The sequence below is a fragment of the Pristiophorus japonicus genome, chromosome 12 (assembly GCF_044704955.1).
Source record: "Pristiophorus japonicus isolate sPriJap1 chromosome 12, sPriJap1.hap1, whole genome shotgun sequence".
NCBI classification, from domain to species: domain Eukaryota; kingdom Metazoa; phylum Chordata; class Chondrichthyes; family Pristiophoridae; genus Pristiophorus; species Pristiophorus japonicus.
In genome coordinates this window covers 39,468,678-39,494,057 of record NC_091988.1, presented here as the reverse complement: position 1 = coordinate 39,494,057, position 25,380 = coordinate 39,468,678, and the positions used below count along the sequence as shown (strand labels likewise).

At 45.2% G+C, this 25,380-nt stretch overlaps 1 protein-coding gene across 13 annotated transcripts in view; it reads right to left on the bottom strand.

Annotated features, from left to right (window-relative positions):
* Positions 1-25,380, bottom strand: part of ptpdc1a (protein tyrosine phosphatase domain containing 1a) — a 196,380-nt gene that overhangs the window by 25,591 nt on the left and 145,409 nt on the right. For all 13 annotated transcript variants that reach the window (XM_070895334.1, XM_070895336.1, XM_070895337.1 and 10 more), the window contains 2 exons: positions 22,940-23,020; positions 8,373-8,491 (listed from right to left, as the gene is read on the bottom strand). In XM_070895334.1, the coding sequence (XP_070751435.1) occupies positions 8,373-8,491; positions 22,940-23,020 (200 nt within the window). The remainder of the gene's footprint in view (positions 1-8,372; positions 8,492-22,939; positions 23,021-25,380) is intronic.

Genomic DNA, 25,380 nt, shown 5'->3' with positions numbered 1-25,380 from the left:
GATGTCAGCGTAAACATGGGTCCTCATAGCCCCACAGCTGTGCAAAAAGGTGCTCTCCAGCTCCTTGCTAGGAGGGAAGTGCAGGTGGCCCATGAGAGGGATGATGCTGAGAGGGAGTATAGAAGTGTGGGCTCTTAAAGCGCTTACACTTCTCCCATGTTGCCACCCCCTCAGTCAGAGTCCCAGGTGGCTCCTCGTATCATGATGGCAGAGTCTGCCCCTGCACAGTCGCAAGAGGAGCAGACTTTGGCGGGGCTCTCACAGGCTCCAAATCTCAGAGGATGTCTGCCAAGAGTGTCTAAGCAGTCACAGCAGGGAAGTGAGCAGGCTGCTTCTACCTCTGCTGAAGCCACAATGGTAGCACCTTGCAGTAGCACGCTGAAGAGAAAGATAACGCACAAGTAGATTCACAAGGGTTGCCACTTGGATGTTTTAATCAATGTTAATGTCAAGTTTCCATTAATGTATAGTCAACCATAAAAATCTTTACTTTCCACCATTTTCCAGTCTTGGACAAATGTTTGCAGCTTTGGAATTAGCTTAGTGAGTTGCAGTGAATGGTGAGACATAACAGTACCTCCAACAATGGTTGTCAGTATGAAAGGAATGGTTTGGTCAATGTAGAAATCCTTTACAGTGGTGCTGTGGGTGGTACCAGCAGAGCTGGTCTTCAGTCGTCCGGGTTAACCCTTGCCACTGGACCAAGACCTAGCTCTGTCAAGCCCGTGTGGTGGTGGCTGGTGTGCAACAGACACCCCAATTTAAAAAATCCACGCACAGGCATCTTCCACCCTTCAGGATGTAGTTCAGGACCTGGAAAATTAGGTCCTTCATTGAAACACCTGTGAATTCACCCCTTTTTGGTGTGGAAGCAAGTCATCCTCATTTTGAGGGACTGCCTATAATGAGGGGTGGTGCCAACCTGGCACAGCATGTGGCAGCCATATGGGTGTACTGCATAAATTTAACTACATCTGGCCATGATGAGGCCATCCCGAGCAGCAATGTGCTTGGGTGCTGGTGCGATCTGGGCCACAGATTCCTCCAGCTCCTGCTCCTCTACGTCCTTCAACTGATGCTCCTCCTCCTGCTCTGAACAGGCTGTGCGCTCAGTGCCTTGCTCCTGATGCAGTGCTAATCCTCACTGCTGCGCTATGTTGTGCAGGGCGCAGCAGACCACAATTCTGGAGACCCTGGCTACTGCATACTGAAGGGCTCCTCCAGACCTGTCAAGGCATCTGAAGCACATTTTCAGCATCCCTATTGTCTGCTCTATGACACACTTGGTGTAAATGTGGCTTTCATTGTATCTCTCCTGGGCCTTAGTACTTGACTTGGCCTCCTCAAGGGTGTCTTCAGTAGACAGCCCTTGTCTCCAAACAGCCAGCCGGCAAGTCTTTGGAGGAACGAAGAGCTAAGGGAGGGTGGACCTGGCGAAGGACAAAAGAGTAATGGCAGCTGCGAGGGAACTTGGCACACACATGCATGAGGATCTTCCTATGGTTGCAGACCAACTGCACATTGACGGAGTGCAAGACCTGTGCAACATCAGGTGGTTGAGGAGAAGATTGGTGGTGTTGCTGTTGGTGCTTATGGTGTGCCTGGTGCTGGAGCGCATCGTGGTCTGATTCGGAGGACCAAGGTGACACAGTATAAACGGCACCCATACTGATGGACTAGATGGCAGGTGAAGTAGATATCAGAGGAGCAAGCTGTCAACGGTGTAATAGGTGTAACAATGAGGTAAGATGCGATGGCGACTTTGCTGGATCATTTGCAGCCTGTAGAAAGTTAAATGTGTGCTGGGAATGCAGTCAGCAACAACTTGTGCTTGAGGAAGGTGACCAGCTGTGAAGTGGGAGCTTTTATAATACATTTCATCCTGTCATCTAATCAGCTGGAGCAATGGCCACTCAACTCCTGCCTCAGGCTGACAGACATGGTTCCTGAGCTGCGTCAATCCCGTGGGCATCCAGGGAAATTCGAACAGTGAACTGAAAAACGCTCTTAAGGGTCTGACAACTACCTATTAATGATTTGAATTAGGTCGCCCGCCTCTGCCGGTCGGGTCGCTGCCACACCGGCAATTGTGCCCAAGAGAAAGGTGCGTGGGGGCGAGATGATGGTGGGTTCCTGAGCAACATATTTCAAATTTTTCATCCGAACCACCTCAAGTCACGCCCACTTGGACCCCAGAAAATTCCGCCCAGTCTTTTTTGTTCCACTCACTTACATTTTAAACATTTTGCATTGTCTGTGTCACCAGTGTAACTGAGATTCCAATAACCAATCGTCACAAATACAGGTCTGCCATGACCTCAGTCACTCCCATTAGCAGTCTGAGCATCTTTTTTTAATAATGGAAATTGTCTTACACTGTTCTATGTTAATGTACCCCAAGGGACCTTAGTCGGATATTCGTGTCTTTCACACATATCTTTCCAACCTTTCCAGAGGCAGAAGAAATAATACTGGAAAAATAAAGCCTGGTACAAATTGATAAGTTACTTTATTTCACAGTCAGGTGAACATTTAGAACAGCAGTTATCAGTACAATGTGATTTTCAGGAAATTATACAAAGTAAAAAACAGCCCAGGCTTGCTTACATCTGTAGATCATCTTACTTGACTTAATCAAGCTAACTTTTAGATGTTCTCCAGCATTTCTAATCCCAGTCTCAGCAAAAGCCCATGCAGCTTTCTATTTAAAAACTTCAATGACCATGAGAGTATTTATCCCCTCTTTCCTGTCTGTTTTAACCAACACTTAAATCAACTCCTCAGATCTTTTCCATGGAAAAATGGTCATTAAAAATCTCAAAATGGGAGATCTACTCCTTGCTGAAGCAGCTAGCCTTGAATAAGAAGGTGGTTTGCTGCAATTGTGTGCACTAACCTCCTGTGAGGAAATTATTAACATTCTAGGCACTGAGGTCTCAGAAGGAGTAGGCTTGTCATCATTTAGTGTTTGACTTTCATTTGTCAGATCCACATATTGTAATGTACATCTGTAAACTCATTATGGACTGTCACACATGCTGAATACCAATGATTACTTTTGTAAGCTGCAGTTATTTATTTAAAGCTGGGTACATGCACATACGGGATTTCTTTTCTTTGAGATGCCAGAACAAAAGTGCTTTGGTGGAATCTTTCACGAATGAGGCTGCCCCACATCACACGGCTGCCACGTCACATCCTGTAACTGTCAGAAAAGCCAGATATCATGTGCGGAGGTTTTTACACACAATCACGGGTAGCGCAGACCTCCAAGTTATTACATGAAAAGCAATAAACCAACCAACTAGTTATACACACTAAACTTTGGAAGCTCATCTCAGTAGCGTATAGGAAACTGCCATTCAGATCTGTGCTGGAAATAAATGTTCAACACTGTTCTCTACTCGGTGTGGTAGGACTACAGAGCTTTGCTGTGATTCATTGGTTGTGGGACTTATACCATGGTGCTTTTGGTTATGCCTGTAGCCCTGTCTAAAGTATGCTTGGTGCTGCTCCTGACACATCCTTTTACACCCCCTCATTGAACCAGGTTTGCTCTCCTGGCTTGATGTTGATGTTGATCAAGGAGTGAGGGACACGCCATGTCATGAGGTTAAAGATTGTGGTGGTATATAATTCTGCTGCTTGTATATAATTCTCAGTGCCTAATGGATGCCGAGTTTTGGGCTGCTAGATCTGTACTTAATCTGATCCACTTAGCATATGCTGCATTACACAATGATAGAATGTCCTCACTGTGAAGACAAGATTTTATCTTCATAAGGATTGTGTGGTGGTCATTCCTACCAATACTATCATAGAGAGACATGTCTGAATCAAGTAAGTTGGCAAGGATAAGGTCTAGTAGTTACTGCTCCGTGTTGGTTCATTCGCCATCTAATGCAGTCTCAGTCTTGTCAGCTATATCCTTTGTGATTTGGCCAGTTTAGTCAGTGATGGTACTACGGAGCCACTCTTCATGGTAAACAAAAAAGCATTCATCCACAGCACATTCTGTGCCTGTCCCCAGAATGCCTCTGGAAATAAAGACTTTGAATGGCATCAAGCTTGCCCTCTGAAACCAAGAAACTGAATAAAGGATGCTCCATCCCACCAGACTGAAAATCCTAATAGAAGATGTTCCTTCCTCCTTCGAGATCCAAAATATAGGCAAGTATTTTCTAAATGGGAGCATCATACAATACCAATCCACAGCTCAGGGAACCCCCACCCCTTCACTGTGCACCCACATGGCAATGATAATTCCTCCAAGGAAGGAGACATTTCAAGCAGGACACTCCCAGTGATGGACAAGCATTACAATTTCTCATCCCACAAGGACACTTGAGCATTGAAGAGGCTCACACAGAAACACAAGGGATTTCACACCCAGAAGACAAGGAGGAGAATCCAATGGACCCAGTGCTTCCCTGCCAACCGCTCCTCCCTTCCCACCTCCCACAGCTAAAAAAACTGATGTGTGACAGATGATGGCCTACTGTAAGCTGACACAGTGCCCAATTCTGTCAAGACTCCAACTTATTTTCTTGAGGTAGGGTTGATTGCTTATGCCCACCACCAAAGGGGAGACCGCAGCTATTGAGGAAAATGCTGCAGTGCTGTAGCGCCACACCCAGTGTCATCATCCTCGGAATCGAGGAAGACTTGCTTCCACTCTAAGGGCCCAAGTTTGCTCCCAGGGTTAGAACGGCGCACCTCTGTGTGGTGCGCTGACTTTTTAAGAACAGAAACAGCGCCTATTATTTACCTTGGTATTCTCCCCGCAGTCCGGTCAATGCATGGGGGGCGGAGCCAGGTACCAGCATTGAAAACAGTGCCGGGACCTCTGCACATGCGCACATGGGCAGTAGCTCCTCGCAACCAGAATCTGTGCAGGCTGCATGGGAGGGGCCCTAAGAACGCCGTCCCTAGCCTTGGCCGAATGGGCTCACCGGGCGTTGAAGATCGGGACTCGGGCTTCCCTCCCATTCAGCTCCCCACCCCTCCCTCCCGTTCAGCCTCCCCCCCCCCCTCCCATTCAGCCCTTCCCCCTCCTTCCCCCCTTCTCTCTCCCCCCTCCTCTCCACCCCTCCCTTCCCTCCACCCCCTCCATCTTCCTCCCCTCCCGACCCCCTCTCCCCCCACCCCTCGCTGTCAGAAACACAGAGAGACACTGACAGAGACTAATATGTCCTTACTATACAGTACAAATGCACACGAGACCCATACTAGAGGTCACTCTGTGACCAGTAACCTTTATTAGCCAGCACTGAAGTGGAGAAAATGGGTGGAGCTTCCCCTTTTATACTTGAAAGTCCAGATTAGGAGTGTCTCCCACAAGCTCACCACCTAGTGGTCAGTGTTCTCACGGTGTACAACTTAGGTCAGTTTATACATGGATTACAATGACAGTTGAATACATGACAGAGACAGAGAGGGAGAGACACTGAGAGACAGAGAGACACTGGGGGGCCCCGTCCCAGCACGCTGTTGGAGGGCTCCCGGTGCTGCAGGAGGTGAGTAGAAACTTAATTTTTTATTTATTGATTGATTTTTTTTTTTGATTGATTTATTGGTTGATTTATTGATTTATTTATCATTTATTATTGATGATGGCTCTTTATTTGTAAAAGTGAAGTGTTTAATGTTTGTAAACTTCCCTCCCCCCCCCCCCCACTATCTCTTGTTCCCTACGCCTGATTTCTAAGTGTAGGCAAGGTTTCTCTGACCGTACAAAAATCTACACTTACTCCATTCTAAGTTAGTTTGGTGTAAGTTTTCACTGCCTAAACGTGCAAAACAGGCGTAAGTGGCTGAAAAAAAAAAAATCTGTCCTAAAATGAAACTATTCTAACTCACTAGAACTAGAGCAAACTAAATGCCGAGAATTGCAATTTCTAAGACGCTCCATTCTAAACTAGTTGCTCCAAAAAAATAGGAGCAACTCAGGCCGAAACTTGAGCCCTAAAACTGAGTTCTCAGGTGACTGTACAGTCCATTGCAGGAATTCCAGTCTCTGTCGCAGGTGGGGCAGACAGTGGTTAAAGGAAAGGATAGGTGGGGAACCTGGTTTGCCGCACGCTCCTTCCGCTGCCTGCGCTTGTTTTCTGCATGCTCTTGGCGATGTGACTCGAGGTACTCAGCGCCCTCCCGGATGCACTTCCTCCACATTGGGCGGTCTTGGCCCAGGGATTCCCAGGTGCAGGTGGGGATATTGCATTTTATCAAGGAGACTTTGAGGGTGTCCTTGAAATGTTTCCTCTGCCCTCTTGGGGCTCGCTTGCCACGTCGGAGCTCCGAATGGAGCGCTTGCTTAGGGAGTCTCGTGTCGGGCATGCGGACGATGTGGCCCATCCAACAGAGTTGGTCCAGCGTGGTCAGTGCTTCAATGCTGGGGATGTTGGCCTGAGCGAGAACACTGATGTTGGTGCGTCTATCCTCCCAGTGGATTTGCAGTATCTTGCGGAGGCAGCGCTGGTGGTACGGCTCTGAGCCATATAGGAGGGCGGGTATCATTACTGCCCTGTAGACCATAAGCGTGGTGTCAGATTTGAGGTCCTGATCTTCAAACACTCTCTTCCTCAGGCAACCGAAGGCTGCGCTGGCACACTGGAGGCGGTGTTGAACCTAGCCATCGATGCCTGCCCTTGCTGACCGTAGGCTCCCGAGGCATGGAAATGGTCCACGTTGTCCAAGGCTGTGCCATGGATTTTGATGATCGGGGGGCAGTGCTGTGTGGCGGGGTCAGGTTGGTGGAGGACCCTTGTCTTACAGATGTTAAGTGTAAGACCCATGCTTTCGTATGCCTCAGTGAAGGTGTTGACGATGGCTTGGAGTTCGGCCTGAATGTGCACAAGCGTCATCCGCGTTCTGTCGTTCGATGACAGAGGATGGGACGACCTTGGATCTAGCCTGGAGGTGGCGATGGTTGAACAGGTTCCCATTGGTTCTATAGTTTAGTTCCAATCCAGCAGGGAGCTTGTTGAGAGTGAGATGAAGCATTGCTGCAAGGAAGATCGAGAAGAGCATTGGCGCGATGACGTAACCCTGCTTAACCCTGGTCCGGACATAGATTGGGTCTGTGGTGGATCTGTTGATCAGGATCATGGCTTGCATGTTATTGTGGAGCAGGCAAACTGGCTACACCCAGTGAAGCACAAGAAGAGCACATTTAGCGCCAGAAGAGGCAATCAAATTTTATTTTTAACTAAAGACCTTGGACTGGCCAAGGGCTTTAAACAGGCGAGTCATTGGAGTTATGATGAAAGGAAAGGCAGGGAACCAGGCCCTTCCCTTCAAATCAGTTCTTTAACTACTAGCTGATAATACAGACCTTCTCTTCTTCATTTTCATGCTCGTCAACTTCCTAGATACTGCCTCTATATAGAGGGCAATGTTGTGAAGCATACAGGAAACCATAACGATTTTGCCAAACTTCTTCTGGGGCACACAGATTGACACCCCCCCAAGTGGCCTAAGCACTCTGCATCCTAGTGTACTCTCATTGCAACTATTGTCAGCTGAGGTTTGAGGATAGTATCGTAATGTGAGAAATCAGTATTGTAGCAGTCTCCATTAGCTGTTTGTTCTCCTTTAAAGAGACCCAGGATGAAGAAGTCGTGTGAAACTCCAAGCTATACATAATTGACATGCATGATACTCAGCTGCATCTCAAAGTTCATGGAATAAAGCTCCTTCCTGTTTACGTGCATCATTCCCTGGTTTGTGGGTGCATGAAATGCTCCGTGACACAGCCAATAACAATTTGTACTTTTGGAATGTCAGTGAAGGAAAAACTTAGCTTTCCTGCAGCTGTGCAAAGAATTGTACATAGGTAGCTGCATGTCATGATAAACTACAAATTGGTTGACGCCAGGAGGTACACCCTGATGAGTGCTGGAAAGGTCAAGGCGATGGCAATATTTGCAGTGGTGCTGCAGTCCTAATTGCTGGCTGTGTTTGTTGTAATAGGCGACATGTGACAGTGATAGCCCTCCTACCTAGCCAAGTCTTCAGCATACTGGTGAGCCTAAGCATCCTCAACTCCTGCTTCCCAAGAATCAGTGTCATATTGATCGAGTGACATTTCACAAACAAGTAAACAAAAACAGATTTGCAGATGGAAAAAGCACTTCCCAGGACTAGGAGAAAAGGACTCCAACCATTTAAAAAATATTATGAACTCCAGAATGTACACACCTACAACACAAGTATTTTCTTAGCCTCAACATGAAGAATAATTTCTAAGCATAAATTATCTTTTGATCTTATCTTTAAATTATAAAAAGGAGCATTTAGACTTGCACATTGGCCACAACCTGGCATAAACCATAGGGTTTCAGTTAATTATGGAGGAACAGCAGAAGACTTACTTCCAGCTTCCATGAATACCTCTGGTAGGTAAGTAAAGCCACTCTCTGTCTCCAAGGGATTACCACAGCGTGCATGCTCCCCAGGACGTTGAAGATTGATTAGTGTCTTTATTCCGTGCCTACAGCAGGGAGTACAAGAGTCAGAAGTTAATTGAAACACTGATTGACAGTTACCAAATCTGAGAATGGCGTTATCAATCAAATAAGCTACATATATGTAAAAAATATTGTGATCACAATTTATTGCAAGAATAATTTCACATATGTATAGAATGAACCACAAAACCTCTGCATCATAAAAGGTATACCATTAACTATTTTTTGATGGAAATCTTATTTATTTCTCTACACACACACATGTTTTATTGTACTGTTTCAAGTGGCTGAGCTCATCAAGTATGATTTTCGAACAGTTCATCCTCAACCTCAGAAATAAATAAAAGGTACATAATAATTATAATTCAGGTGCCGAATTAAAGTTGTGTTGGCAACCTGGCACATTTAACAGAAACTCCAGCAGTCCTTAAAGCAAGATCATATGCCAGAGGGGAGCAGGGCTTGCTGTGTTCCTGCAAATGTCTCTGTATTAATAATCCAAAACAATGAACCGAATGAAAGGAGATGAATTTATACATCTCATTATTTGTGATTTTTAAAATTACACATTGATAAAATATTGAAATGGTGCTTTAATAATTTCCAGAAAGAATATATGATGTATATCTATAATCTTAAAGGAATACAATCCAGGATTATTTCTGAATCAACTTGGTATGACAACCATCCATGTTTAGAAACAGTTTTATGAGATTGTAAAAATAGTTCCACAGAGCTCAATTTTCCCCAAAGCATTTTTTTTGCATACTTGAAGAGTTACGCCTGATTTTTTTGGGCCCAAGTACGCCAAAAAAAATGTTCCAAGTCTCCCTGCTGGATTTCTTCATTTTGGCGTGGGGGTGGAGCCTTGATCTGCGCCAAAAGGTTCGGGCTGCCATGGTAACCAGGCACACAATATGAGCTGAGGCTGCAAAGTGAAGCATACAGCCAGCTCCCAACACATTCAAAGAATTGAAAAACATATAGCAGCAACTTACCTTCAACCCCGCCCGAAAGTTCTCTCTCTCTCTCACACGCTGGGGACCAAGAATGGGACCGGACAGCCTTCGGGCAGAGGTAAGTTGCTGCTATGTGTTTTTCAATTCTTTGAGTGTGTCCGGGAAGCTGCTGCGCCGATTTCCTTATCTCTAGGGAAGAGCAGAGGCCATATACGCTGGCCTAAGCAGAACTGGAGTAGCTCTCAGCTGGCCAAACTTCCCTAATTGGCATAGGTGGCTGGTTACGCCCCCTTTGGCTGAAAAAAAAACTGACCTAAAAAAAATCGTAACTAACTGACTTACACTGGTGCAAATTGATTGGGGAAACTGTTTTTTCAACTTAGGGCAAAAAGAGCAGCCTGCTCCAAAAAAACGGCGCAAATCACTGGGGAAAATTGAGCCCTTAAAATGTACTCTTTTCTACCAATAAAAGGTAGGTTTAAATATTACATAGAAAATAGGTGCAGGAGCAGGCCATTCGGTCCTTCGAGCCTGCACCGCCATTCAATATGATCATGGCTGATCATGCAACCTCAGTACCCCACACCCCTGTCTTCTCTCCATACCCCCTGATCCCTTTAGCCGTAAGGTCCACATCTAACTCCCTTTTGAATATGTCCAACGAACTGGACTCAACAACTTTCTGTGGCAGAGAATTCCACAGGTTCACCACTCTCTGGGTGAAAAAGTTTCTCCTCATCTCGGTCCTATATGGCTTACCCCTTATCTTTAGACTGTGTCCCCTGCTTCTGGACTTCCCCAACATCGGGAACATTCTACCTGCATCTAACCTGTCCAGTCCAGTCAGAATTTTATGTTTCTATCTTTAGATTTCTGATGAAGTGTCTACATCCAAAATGTTAACCAATCTTTCCTCTTTACAAATGTTAACAGACCTGCTGTTTATTCCCAACAATATGTTTTTACTTCAGATTTCCATTATTTAGTTTTTTTATTTCTAAATACTTTAATTTTATTATGTGAAGATTTAAGCGGAATTAAAATGTTTATTCCGAAAATAGGCATTAACTTGTTTTCTCTAAATAATATGTTTATTGACAATGGTGCAGCAATTGATTACATTGTTTAAGCTGAAGGGAACTTATTGTTCAGTCATATTGTAAGAAATAAACCACTGCTTTGCATGTTGCCCCCAGATTTTAAGCAGTGTGCTGGCCATTTCTGATGAAGGATCATCGACCCGAAACGTTAACTCTGCATCTCTCCACAGATGCTGTCTGATCCACTGAGATTTCCGGTATTTTCTGTTTTTATTTCAGATTCCAGCATCCGCAGTATTTTGCTTTTGTGATGGCCATTTCTGTTTATTTAGACTTCCAGAAGGCATTCGATAAGGTGCCACACAAAAGGTTACTGCAGAAGATAAAGGTATGCGGAGTCAGAGGAAATGTATTAGCATGGATAGAGAATTGGCTGGCTAACAGAAAACAAGAGAGTCAGGATAAATGGGTCCTTTTCGGGTTGGAAATTGGTGGTTAGTGGTGTGCCACAGGGATCGGTGCTGGGACCACAACTGTTTACAATATACATAGATGACCTGGAAGAGGGGGACAGAGTGTAGTGTAACAAAATTTGCAGATGACACAAAGATTAGTGGGAAAGCCTGTTGTGTAGAGGACACAGAGAGGCTGCAAAAAGATTTAGATAGGTTAAGTGAATGGGCTAAGGTTTGGCAGATGGAATACAATGTCAGAAAATGTGAGGTCATCCACCTTGGAAAAAAAACAGTAAAAGGGAATATTATTTGAATGGGGAGAAATTACAACATGCTGCGGTGCAGAGGGACCTGGGGGTCCTTGTGCATGGATCCCAAAAAGTTAGTTTGCAGGTGCAGCAGGTAATCAGGAAGGCGAATGGAATGAAGGCCTTCATTGCGAGAGGGATGGAGTACAAAAGCAGGGAGGTCCTGTTGCAACTGTACAGGGTATTGGTGAGGCCGCACCTGGAGTACTGCGTGCAGTTTTGGTCACCTTACTTAAGAAAGGATATACTAGCTTTGGAGGGGGTACAGAGACGATTCACTAGGCTGATTCCAGAGATGAGGGGCTTACCTTATGATGATAGATTGAGTAGACTGGGTCTTTACTCGTTCGGAGTTCAGAAGGATGAGGGGTGATCTTATAGAAACCTTTAAAATAATGAAAGGGATAGAAAATATAGAGGCAGAGAGGTTGTTTCCACTGGTCGGGGAGACTAGAACTAGGGGGCACAGCCTCAAAATACGGGGGAGCCAATTTAAAACCGAGTTGAGAAGGAATTTCTTCTCCCAGAGGGTTGTGAATCTGTGGAATTCTCTGCCCAGGGAAGCAGTTGAGGCTAGCTCATTGAATGTATTCAAATCACAGATAGATTTTTAACCAATAAGGGAATTAAGGGTTATGGGGAGCGAGCGTGTAATTTGGAGCTGAGTCCACGGCCAGATCAGCCATGATCTTGATGAGTGGTGGAGCATGCTCGAGGGACTAGATGGCCTACTCCTGTTTCTAATTCTTATGTTCTTACGTTCTTATGTTCTGTTGTGGCATTTAGTTTTGTCAGCTGGAGGAATTTGGAGTTTCCCAATAATCATTAATAATTTAATTGCACTGTGTGGTAGAAAAAAAAAGATGCAGACATAATAATATAGATTGTCCACTTAGGCTCACCCAATTTCTAGATATAAATTGTGCAAAATTGTTAAGCCAGATCAGCTTTGGAATCAGTTGTGGTGTCCCAATGGTTAAATAGCCTGTGACTGCTCATTGCCTAAGTTTACACATAGAAAACAGGAGCAGTAGACGGCCATTCGGCCCTTCGAGCCTGCACAGCCATTCAACATGATCATGGCTGATCCTCCATCTCAACACCATATTCCCGCTTGCTCCCCATACCCCTTGATGCCGTTTGTGTCTAGAAATCTATCACCTTCTTAAATATATTCAGTGACTCGGCCTCCACAGCCTTCTGAGTGAAGAAATTTCTCCTCATCTCAATCCTAAGTTTCCTACCAGATCAACCATGATCTTATTGAATGGCGGAGCGGGCTCGAGGGGCTAGATGGCCTACTCCTGTTCCTAATTCTTATGTTCTTACCCCGTATACTGAGACTGTGACCCCTTGTTCTAGCCAGGGGAAACAATCTCCCCGCATCCAGTATGTCCAACCCCGTCAGAATTTAATACATTTCAATGAGATCCCCTAAACTCTAGTGAATACAGGGCTAGTCGACCCAATCTCTCCTCATATGACAGTCCTGCCATCCCAGGAATCAGTCTGATGAACCTTCGCTGCACTCCCTCTATGGGAAGTATATCCTTTCTTGGGTAAGAAGACCAAAACTGCACACAATATTCCAGGTGTGGTCTCACCAAGGCCATGTATAACTGTAGTAAGACATCCTTGCTCCCGTACTCAAATCCTCTCGCAACGAAGGCCAACATACCATTTGCCTTCCTAAATGCTTGCTGCACCTGTATGTTTGCTTTCAATAATTGGTGTACAAGGACACCTAGGTACCTTTGTACATCGACATTTCCCAAACTATCACCATTTAAATAATACTTTGTCTTTATGTTTTTCCTACAAAAATGGATAACTTCACATTTATCCACAAAATACTGCATCTGTCATGTGTTTGCCCCCTCACTCAACCTATCTAAATTGTCTTGCAGTGTCTTTGCATCCTCCTTACAACTCACAATCCCACCTAGTTTTATGTCGTCAGCAAACTTGGAAATATTACATTTGGTTCCCTCATCCAAACCATTTGTATATATTATGAATAGCTGGGGCCCAAGCACTGATCCCTGTGGTATTCCACTAGTCACTGCCCACCACCCCAAAAGAGACCCATTTATTCCTACACTCTGTTTCCTGTCAGTCAACCAATTTTCAATCCATGCCAGTATATAACCCCCAATCCATAAAGATCCACGGTGCTGTCCTGGACATCATGGACCAAGTCCCATATCTCGGGAGCCTCCTATCACCAAGAGCAGGTATCGACGACGATATCCAATACTACCTCCAGTGCAGCCTGAGGAAAAGTGTTTGAAGACCAGGCCCTCAAAACTGCCACCAAGCTCATGATCTACAAGGCTGTAGTAATACCTGCCCACCTGTATGGCTCAGAGACATGGACCATGTACAGTAGACACCTCAAGTTGGAGAAATATCGTCAACGATGTCTCCGCAAGATCCTACAAATCCTCTGGGAGGACAGGCGCATCAACATCAGCGTCCTCATTCAGGCTAACATCCCCAGCATTGAAGCATTGACCACAGTCGATCAGCTCCACTGGGTAGGCCACATAGTCCGCATGCCAGACACGAGACTCCCAAAGCAAGTGCTCTACTCGGAGCTCCTTCACAGCAAACGAGCCAACGGTGGGCAGCGGAAACGATACAAGGACACCCTCAAAGCCGCCCTGATAAAGTGCGACATCCCCACTAACATCTGGGAGTCCCTGACCCAAGACCGCCCTAAGTGGAGGAAGTGCATCCGAGAGGGCGCTGAGCACCTCGAGTGTCAATGTCGAGAGCATGCAGAAATCAAGCGCAGGCAGCGGAAAGAGCATGCGGCAAACCAGTCCCACCCACCCCTCAACGACTATCTGTCCCATCTGTAACAGAGTCTGTGGCTCTCGTATTGGACTGTTCAGCCACAAAAGAACTTACTTGAGAGGTGGAAGCAAGTCTTCCCCGATCCCGAGGGAATGCCTATGATGATGAATTTTGCACACTAACCTCTTATGTGGGACTTTATCAAAGGCCTTCTGAAAATCCAAATACACTACATCCACTGGTTCTCCCTTATCTATTCTATCAGTTACATCTTCATAAAACTCCAGTAGGTTTAGCAAACACTATTTTCCTTTCATGATTCAATATTGACTTTGTCTAATCCCATTGATATTATCCAAGTGTGTCGTTATCACATCCTTTATATTAGACTCCAGCATTTTCCCTACTACTGATGTTAGGCTAACCGGTCTGCAGTTCCCTGTTGTCTCTCTCTCTGCTTTTTTAAATAGTGGGGTTACATTTGCCGCCCTCCAATCTGCAGGAACTGTTCCATAATCTATAGAATTTTGGAAGACGACAACCAATGCATCTACCATTTCCATGGCTACCTCTTTCAGTACTCTGGGATGCAGATTATCAGGACCTGGGGATTTATCGGCTTTCAGTCTCATTAGTTTCTCCAGCACTATTTTCTTACAAATAATTATTTCCTTTAATTCCTCTTGCTCACTAGACCCTTGGTTCCCTAGCATTTCTGGGACGTTATGGGACGATGGGAACCTATGCAGGGAGACAGAGGGAAGTAGAATGGGGGCAGAAGCAAAAGATAGAAAAAAGAAAAGTAAAAGTGGAGGGCAGAGAAACCCAAGGCAAAAAGCAAAAAGGGCCACATTACAGCAAAATCCTAAAGGGGCAAAGGGTGTTAAAAAGACAAGCCTGAAGGCTCTGTGCCTCAATGCGAGGAGTATTTGGAATAAGGTAGACGAATTAACTGTGCAGATAGCAGTTAACGGATATGATGTAATTGGCATCACGGAGACATGGCTCCAGGGTGACCAATGCTGGGAACTCAACATTCAGGGGTATTCAACATTTAGAAAGGATAGACAGAAAGGAAAAGGAGGTGGGTGGCATTGCTGGTTAAAGAGGAAACTAATGCAATAGTAAGGAAGGACATTAGCTTGGATGATGTGGAATCTGTATGAGTGGAGCTACGGAATATCAAAGGGCAGAAAACGCTAGTGGGAGTTGTGTACAGACCACCAAACAGTAGTAATGAGGAAGGGGACAGCATCAAACAAGAAATTAGGGATGCGTGCAATAAAGGTACAGCAGTTATCATGGACGACTTTAATATACATATTGACTGGGCTAACCTAACTGGTAGCAATGCGATGGAGGAGGATTTCCTGGAGTGTATTAGGGATGGTTTTCGAGACCAATATGTTGAGGAACCAACTAGAGGGCTGGCCATCCTAGACTGGGTGATGTGTAATGAGAAAGGACTAATTAGCAATCTTGTTGTGCGAGGCCCCTTGGGGAAGAGTGACCATAATATGGTAGAATTCTTTATTAAGATGGAGAGTGACACAGTTCATTCAGAGACTAGGGTCCTGAACTTGGGGAAAGGTAACTTCGATGGTATGAGACGTGAATTGGCTAGAATAGACTGGTGAGTGATACTTAAAGGGTGGATAGGCAATGGCAAACATTTAAAGATCACATGGATGAACTTCAACAAGTGTACAGCCCTGTCTGGAGGATGGGGATGGTGGCTCAACTGTGGCTAACAAGGGAAATTAAGGATAGTGTTAAATCCAAGGAAGAGGCATAGAAATTGGCCAGAAAAAGCACCAAACCTGAGGCCTGGGAGAATTTTGTAATACAGCAGAGGAGGACAAAGGGTTTAATTAGGAGGGGGGAAATAGAGTATGGGAGGAAGCTTGCTGGGAACATAAAAACTGATTGCAAAAGCTTCTATAGATATGTGAAGAGAAAAAGATTAGTGAAAACAAACGTAGGTCCCTTGCAGTCAGATTCAGGTGAATTTATAACGGGGAACAAAGAAATGGCGGACAGTTAAACAAATACTTTGGTTCTGTTTTCACGAAGGAAGACACAAATAACCTTCCAGAATTACTAGGGGACCAAGGGTCTAGTGAGAAGGAGGAACTGAAGGGTATCCTTATAAAGCGGGAAATTGTGTTAGGGAAATTGATGGGATTGAAGGCCGATAAATCCCTGGGGCCTGATAGTCTGCATCCCAGAGTACTTAAGGAAGTGGTCCTACAAATAGTGGATGCATTGGTGATCATTTTCCAACAGTCTATCGACTCTGGATCAGTTCCTATGGACTGGAGGATAGCTAATGTAACACTACTGTTTAAAAAAGGAGGGAGAGAGAAAACGGGTAATTATAGCCTGATATCAGTAGTGGGGAAAATGTTGGAATCGATTATTAAAGATGAAATAGCAGCGCATTTGGAAAGCAGAGACAGGATCGGTCCAAGTCAGCATGGATTTATGAAAGATAAATCATGCTTGACAAATCTTCTCGAATTTTTTGAGGATGTAACTATTAGAGTGGGCAAGGGAGAACCAGTGGATGTGGTGCATTTGGACTTTCAAAAGGCTTTTGACAAGGTCCCACACAAGAGATTGGTGTGCAAAATCAAAGCACATGGTATTGGGGGTAATGTACTGACGTGGATAGAGAACTGGTTGGCAGACAGGAAGCAGAGAGTCGGGATAAACGGGTCCTTTTCAGAATGGCAGGCAGTGACTAGTGGAGTGCCGCAGGGCTCAGTGCTGGGACCCCAGCTCTTTACAATATACATTAATGATTTAGATGAAGGAATTGAGTGTAGTATCTCAAAGTTTGCGAATGACACTAAACTGGCTGGCGGTGTGAGCTGTGAGGAGGACTCTAAAAGGCTGCAGGGTGACTTGGACAGGTTAGGTGAGTGGGCAAATGCATGGCAGATGCAGTATAATGTGGATAAATGTGAGGATATCCACTTTGGGGGCAAAAACACGAAGGCAGAATATTATCTGAATGGCGGCAGATTAGGAAAGGGGGAGGTGCAATGAGACCTGGGTGTCATGGTTCATCAGTCATTGAAAGTTGGCATGCAGGTACAGCAGGCGGTGAAGAAGGCAAATGGTATGTTGGCCTTCATAGCTAGGGGATTTGAGTATAGGAGCAGGGAGGTCTTACTGCAATTGTACAGGACCTTGGTGAGGCCTCACCTGGAATATTGTGTTCAGTTTTGGTCTCCTAATCTGAGGAAGGATGTTCTTGCTATTGAGGGAGTGCAGCGAAGGTTCACCAGACTGATTCCCGGGATGGCGGGACTGACATATGAGGAGAGACTGGATCAACTGGGCCTTTATACACTGGAGTTTAGAAGAATGAGAGGGGATCTCATAGAAACTGATAAGATTCTGACGGGACTGGACAAGTTAGATGCGGGAAGAATGTTCCCAATGATGGGGAAGTCCAGAACTAGGGGACACAGTCTTAGGATAAGGGATAGGCCATTTAGGACTGAGATGAGGAGAAACTTCTTCACTCAGAGTGTTGGTAACCTGTGGAATTCCCTACTGCCCAGGGCTTGCTGCAGGTTGGCGGGGAACGAAGGGGATGGCATTGGTGAAAAGCCTTCCTTTTCACTCGGGAGTAGAGGCTTCTATCGGATCTTGTCGGATTTGTTCCCACTCTGCTCCGGGTTGTGCTGCTCTCGGAATGAGCACAGAAACCTAACACGCCGTGTAACCTGATTAAAAACATACGCAGCAGTGTTCATGTTGGCTATCAGCTTGTATTGGTATAAGAGGAATTGACTCGATTGAAATTCGATCGATTCAGTTGAAACTTTCAAGATTGAGATGGATAGATTTGTGTTGGATAAGGGTGTCAGGAGATGTGGAACAAATGTGGGCACAAGGCGTTGAGTTACAGGATCCAGCAAAATGTTTTTAACCGATTTCTGTAATTTGTCTCACACAGTACAATACAGATGAAGCCTGACCATCCATCCATGTCTGGTAACCTAGTGATCGTGAATCCTTGTGTAAGGGGATAGTGCAGGAAAGTGGAGTTGAAGTAGATGATCAGCCATGATCTTATTGAATGGTGGTGCAGGCTCGAAGGGCCGAATGGCTTACTCCTGCACCTATTTTCTATGTTTCTATGTTATTTGTGTCCTCTTCCGTGAAGACAGAACCAAAGTATTTATTTAATTGTTCTGCCATTTCCTTGTTCCCCATTATAAATTCTCCCGTTTCTGACCGTAAAGGACCTACATTTGTCTTCACTAATCTTTTTCTTTTTACGTACTTGTAGAAACTTTTGCAGACGGTTTTTATGTTCCTTGCAAGTTTACTCTCATACTCTATTTTTCCCCTCTTAATCAATCTCTTGGTCCTTTTTTGCTGAATTCTAAACTGTTCCCAATCCTCAGGCTTGCTACTCTTTCTGGTAACTTTGTCTCACTCCTCTTTGGATCTAATACTATCCTTATTTTCTTTTGTTCGCCATGGTTGGGCCTCTTTTCCTTTTGTGTTTTTGCGCCAGAAAGGAATGTATATCTGTTGCAATTCATGCATTCGTTCCTTAAATATTAGCCATAGCCTATCCACCATCATGCCTTTTAATGAATCTTTCCAATCTATCACAGCCAATTCATTCCTCATACCTTCGTAGTTTCCTTTGTTTAGATTTAGGACCCTAGTTTCGGATTGGACTGGTTCACTTTCCATCTTAATAAAGAATTCAATCATGTTATGGTCACTCTTCCCTAAAGGACCCCGCAAAACAAGACTGTAATTAACCCCTTCTCATTGCACAATACCCAATCTAGGATAGCCTGTTCCCTAGTAGGCTCATCAACATACTCGTCTAAAAAAACCATCTTGTACGCACTCCAGGAATTAATCTTCCACAGTATTCTTACTAATTTGGTTTGGCCAGTCTATATGTAGATTAAAGTCACCTACGATTTCTGTAGTATCCTTGGGGCCAAGTTTCGGCCTGAGTTGCTCCTGTTTTTTTGGAGAAACTGGTTTAGAATGGAGTATCTTAGAAATTGCAATTCTCGGCATTTAGTTTGCTCCAGTTCTAGTCAGTTAGAACAGTTTCAGCTTGGAACAGATTTTTTTTTCAAAAGGGGCGTGTCCGACCACTTACGCCCATTTTGAAAGTTTAGGCAGTGAAAACATACTCCAAACTAACTTAGAATGGAGTAAGTGTAGATTTTTGTACGCTCAGAAAAACCTTGTCTACACTTAGAAAATCAGGCGTAGGGAATGGGGAGGGGGAGGAGGGGTTTAAAGGGAAGTTTACAAACATTAAACACTTCAGTTTTACAAATAAAGAGCCATCATCAATAATAAATGATAAATACATAAATAAATCAACCAATAAATCAATCAAAAAAAATTAATAAAAAATAAAAAAATCAATAAATAAAACATTTTCTACTTACCGACTGCAGCACCAGGAGTCCTCCAACAGCGTGCTCGGACGGCCCTACCAGTGTGTCTCTGTCAGTGACTCTATCTCTCTGTCTGTCTGTGTGTGTGTGTGTCTCTCACTCGCTGTCTGTCAGTGTCTGTGTTTCTGACAGCGAGGGGAGGGTGGTGGGAGAGGGGGAGAAGGGGGGTGGGGGGGGAGAGGGGGAGAAGGGGGGTGGGGGGGAGAGGGGGAGAAGGAGGGTGGGGGGGGAGAGGGGGAGGAAGGAGGAGGGAGGCAGAGGGGGGTGGGGGGGGAAGAGGGGGAGAAGGAGGGTGGGGGGGGAGAGGGGGAGGAAGGAGGAGGGAGGCAGAGGGGGGTGGGGGAAGGTAGAGGAGAGTGGGAGGAGGGGGAAGGGGGAGGAGGAGAAGAGGAGAGGAGAGGGGAGGGAAGGAGAGGAGAGGGGAGGGAAGGAGAGGAGAGGGGAGGGAAGGAGAGGAGAGGGGAGGGAAGGAGAGGAGAGGGGAGGGAAGGAGAGGAGAGGGGAGGGAAGGAGAGGAGAGGGGAGGGAAGGAGAGGAGAGGGGAGGGAAGGAGCGAAGAGGGGAGGGAAGGAGAGGAGAGGGGAGGGAGGGAGAGAAGGAGGCTGAACGGCCGGGTCCAAGACCGGGCTGGATTTACAGGTAGGTGGCGTCGGGTCTCGGGTCTCGGTCCGGGGGGGGCAGGGGGGGTCGCGGAGGTCGCGGAGGGGGGGGGGGGGAGTCACGGAGGTCGGGGGGGGCGGGGTCGCAGAGGTCGGGTCGCCAGGGAGGGGGGAGTGGAGGTCGGGTTGCCGGGGGAGTGGAGGTCGGGTCGCTGGGGGGGAGCGGAGGTCGGGTCGCTGGGGGGGAGCGGAGGTCGGGTCGCTGGGGGGGAGCGGAGGTCGGGTTGCCGGGGGGGGGGTGGAGCGGAGGTCGGGTTGCCGGGGGGGGGGGGTCGGGTCACCAGGGGGGCGGGAGGGAGTGGAGGTCGGGTCGCCGGGGCAGGGGGGAGCGGAGGTCGGGTCGGGTGGGAGGTAGCCTTATCCACGCAGCCCCAGTGAGGCCATTCGGCCAGGGCTAGGGGCTGCGTGCTTCGGCCCCTCCCACAGTTTTGGGTGCCTGGAGCTACTGAGATCCCGCCACTGTTTTCAGTGCAGGGACCTGGCTCCGGCCCCCACAGCTCATGCTGCGCCGCGCCCAGCTCCAGAAGATCTGCAGGGAGCCGGAGAATAGGTGAGGTTTTTTTCGGCGCACTTTGTGGCGCGAAAAACGGGTGTCCAGGTCCGGGTTGTGCCGCTTCAAGCCCGGCCCGAAACTTGGGCCCCTTGTTACATGCATCTCCGCCATCATCCTCCTGCAGCAGCATGCACTGCTCGCTGAAGTGACATGCTGCCACACGCTGCGCCCTCTAATGGCCCCGGCCTGCTGATGGTCTTGCAGGCTGGGACCGTGCCAATTTCCAGGCCAGGCCACCACACGTTGCTTCCTTTTCGGCGTGGAAGCAAGTCATCCTTGTTTCGAGGGACTGCCTATGATGGACCTGCATTTCTAATTTCCTGTCTGATGCTATCCATTAGATTACCACTACTGTTTGGAGGCCTATATACAACTCCCACCAATGTTTTCTGCCCCTTGGGGCTCCTTAGCTCCACCCAGACTGATTCTACATCTTGATTTTCTAATCCAATATCCTTTCTCACTATTGCTCGGATTTCATCCTTTACTAACAACGCCACACCACCCCCTTTTACTTTTTGCCTGTCCTTCCGAAATATCGAATATCCTTGGATATTCAGTTCCCAACCCTGGTCACCCTGCAACCATGTTTCCATAATTGCAACTATATCGTATCCGTTTACATCTATTTGCGCTGTTAATTCGTCTACCTTATTACGGATGCTTTATGCATTAAGATACAGTGCTTTTAGATTTGTCTTTTTAACATTATTAGACATCTTAACATTATTTTGTACTATAGCCCTATTTGTCTTATCGCTATTTTTTCTTACCCAGACCCGATTTGTTCGTGCACACTTTTGTTTGTATGCTCTGTCCCTTCCTGACATAATCTGGTTATCCTTACCACAATCACTTTCCTGCATTGCTTCCTTTTCTTTTCTCTTCAGCATTCTAGATTTCTCTCCATTGGGACCCTCCTCCATCCCCCCCGCTCTTCCTTATTTAGTTTAAAGCCCCATCTACCTCCCTAGTTATTCGGTTCGCTAAGACTCTGGTCCCAGCATAGTTCAGGTGTAGTCCGTCCCCACGGAACAGCTCTCTCTTTCCCGAGTATTAGCGCCAGTGCCCCATGAATTGAAACACACTTCTCCCACACCAACCTGAGCCACGCATTCATCTCCCTGATTCTATTGACCCTATGCCAATTTGCTCGTGGCTCAGGTAATAATGCAGAGATTATTACTTTTGTGGTTCTATTTTTCAATTTAGTGCCTAGCTGCTCAAACACTCTTAGCAGAACCTCTTTCTTAATCCTACCTGTGTCATTGGTACCTACGTGTACCACGACAACTGGATCCTCCCCCTCCCACTCCAAGTTTTTCTCCAGCCCGAGGAGATGTCCTTTACCCTGGCACCGGGCAGGCAACACAGCCTTCGGGACCCATGCTCTCGGCTGCAGAGAACCCTATCTATCCCCCTAACTATACTGTCCCCTACTACAACCATCTTCCTCTTTACTCCCCCCACTTGAATGGCTTTCTGCACCATGGAGCCTTGGTCAGTCTGCTCGTCCACTCCGTAGTCTGCACACTTGTCCACAAGGGTTGCAAGAACCTCAAATCTATTGGACAAGTGCAGGAACTGAGGCTCTTGCAATACTACCTCCTGGATCCCCATACCTGCCTCACTCACAGTCACACCCTCCTGTCCCTGACCACGTGTTAACTCTAAAGTATTTAATCCAGAGGGTGTGGCTGCCACCTGGAGCAAAAGGTCCAGGTAACTTTCTCCCTCCCTGATGTCTCGCAATGTCTGCAGCTCGCACGCCAGCTCCTCAACTCGGACCCGAAGTTTGTCGAGCTCCAAACACTTACCGCAGATGTAGTCACCCTGGACCAAAACATCAGAAGCTCCCACATATTGCAGCAGCAACACATCTCCTGTTCTCCCATTACTTTATTTAATTAATTAGTTTAGTGTTAATCAAAGTATTTACCCTATATAGTTTATTAAATTAATTAAACAAATATAGGTTAGTTTTTAGAATTTAGTTGTATGCTATATGTTAATTTAAAAGAAAAACTTAGTCCACAATCACCACCAATCACTTACCTGCTTTACCTGTGATGTCACCTGTTCACATCAAGAATGCCCACTTATGTAAAGAAATTAACGGTCCAGGCCTCGTGGAATATGCCCTAGCATGCACCATTGCCTGCAGATAGAATGTGGGCAAATGGGGAAAGATGCAAGAAGTCCCTCCTAAAAACAAGAAACATCTACTCCAGCTAAAAGATACCTTTTAAATTGTTCAATGATGCTGTATTTTTCAATAATTTCAGTGGAGGGACGTGCCATTGCCAGTATGTTGTCTGTAATCCTGTACATACACAAGAAAATTGTTAGAATAATCAATGCATGAATTACTTTTGCAAGCTATTCAACTTACTTGCCCATTGTTATAAAACATTCAGCAATTCATCAACAATTAGATTTCTTCACAATAGGATGTGCATTTCATGTAATGTTTCAACATTGATGACACAAATGAACAATTATGCTTTTAAAAGGCTAAAAGGTCTAATAATTAAAAATTCTCTTATCTCGAATGCATCCTGAAATCTTGTGTTATTGTTATACTTTAAGAACAAGATTACAATAACAACTTAAACCCTGACCAAATGAAGCAGCATTTAAATAATCGGACAGGTTATGGTTGACATCCTAAACTTGGGAGCACCTTTCTACATGCTCACGCACCCTTCTTTGTAAATATGAACAGTTGTTCCACATAATCCTGGTACCCCCAGGGTGTTTGTTCACTCCCTGGAAAAACACTCATCAAACTTATCAACTAGGGTATGGGGTGCTGGAAAGCAGGAATATCAGTCAATTGTTGATTCTCTAGCCTTCATTTACATTTTTGGCTTTTCTCCTGATGCTCACAAATGTGAAAACTCACCCAATGCTCATTTTTGGAGACCGAGGGGAAACTAAATGAGGTACTAATTGCAGAGGAAAAAGTATACCTTATACAAGACCATTTGGTGCCAGAATTGTAATGAAACTGAGGATAATTTGATACTAACATCATCAAAGCCCTTTATTAGCAGCTTGTCATGAGTTCCAGTGACCTAATGGCTTAATATAGTGGAAACACAAGCTGCAATCATATTTTATATATAGCATTGCTATCAAGAAGTTGAGATACAGGTTTTATCACTCATTTTATTTTGATAATGACTAAAATTGGAAAGCACTGAAACACAAACCAATAATTTCTGCTTAAATATTAATGTTTAATAAGAAATAGTATTAATATAGGAACAAAAATAATTAATTTAGTAAATCTCAGTTCAGATGATAGTGTTAAACTATTTAAGCTTTGCTCCTGTGTTTTATGGCATCACTTGAAACATTCATTTTAATTACTTTTTTGTAATTATTCCCGAGTACCCATTATTCTCTTCAGTCCTTTATATGTGGCATTGTATCGTTTCTAGAAACTTGGATATTAAAAAAGGCGGCCAGAGGTAAATTACAGAGTTATGAGGATTGCATTGGTTTTGATCGGAGTTGAAATAATGACTGCAAGGAATCCCATACATCTCATTACACTCACCCTGAAGTTATGATATATTTCTATTATAGAAACAAGCTGGTATTTTCTGAACCTCCAATGGTGCAGATGATGGGTGGCAAAGAAGGATGAGGTTACTGCACAGGTGAATTGTTTAACAGCATTGAAGAAAATCAGATGAATGACTTTTGCTCTGGGAGATGGAAAAGTTACAGAAAAATATCATGCATATAGAGATGCACGAACACAAAGATTGTAGAGATATTATTTTTAGAAAATACAGGACAATATTATAATCTGTATGTATTATATGGAAAATAAAACTTTTCTGAAACTGCAACACAATCAGGAAAATTAAAACTGAGTGATTACGTGCACAAACATTTTTGTGTCCTGCACATGCGCATCGTGTATTCTGCTGAATGCTGTTTCAAATAAACAATGTGTCGATACCCTTTACTTGATAACTGAGGAAAAGGTTCCTACCCTTTATGCCAGTGATGTATATATATTGGAGTATGGTGGAGCAACCAGTCATGAAACATAAAAGGATAGTATGCAGGTACAGCAAGTGATCAGGAAGGCCAATGGAATCTTGGTCTTTATTGCAAAGGGGATGGAGTACAAAAGCAGGGAAGTCTTACTACAGCTATATATATGGTATTGGTGAGGCCACACCTGGAATACTGCGTGCAGTTTTGGTTTCCATATTTACGAAAGGATATACTTGCTTTGGGGGCAGTTCAGGGAAGGTTCACTCGGTTGATTCTGGGGATGAGGGGATTGACTTATGAGTAGTTTGGGCCTCTACTCATTGGAATTCAGAAGAATGAGAGGTAATCTTATCGAAACATATAAGATTATGAGGGGGCTTGACAAAGTGGATGCAGAGAGGATGTTTCCATTGATGGGGTGACTAGAACTAGAGGGCATGATCTTAGAATAAGGGGCCACCCATTTAAAACAGAGATGAGAAGACATTTCTTCTCTCAGGAGGTTGTTAATCTGTGGAAGCTGGGACAATGAATAAATTTAAGACAGAAATAGACAGTTTCTTAAACGATAAGGGAATACGGGGTTATGGGGAGGGGGCGGGGCAGTGGAGCTGAGTCCATGATCAGATCAGCCATGATCTTATTAAATGGCGGAGCAGGCTTGAG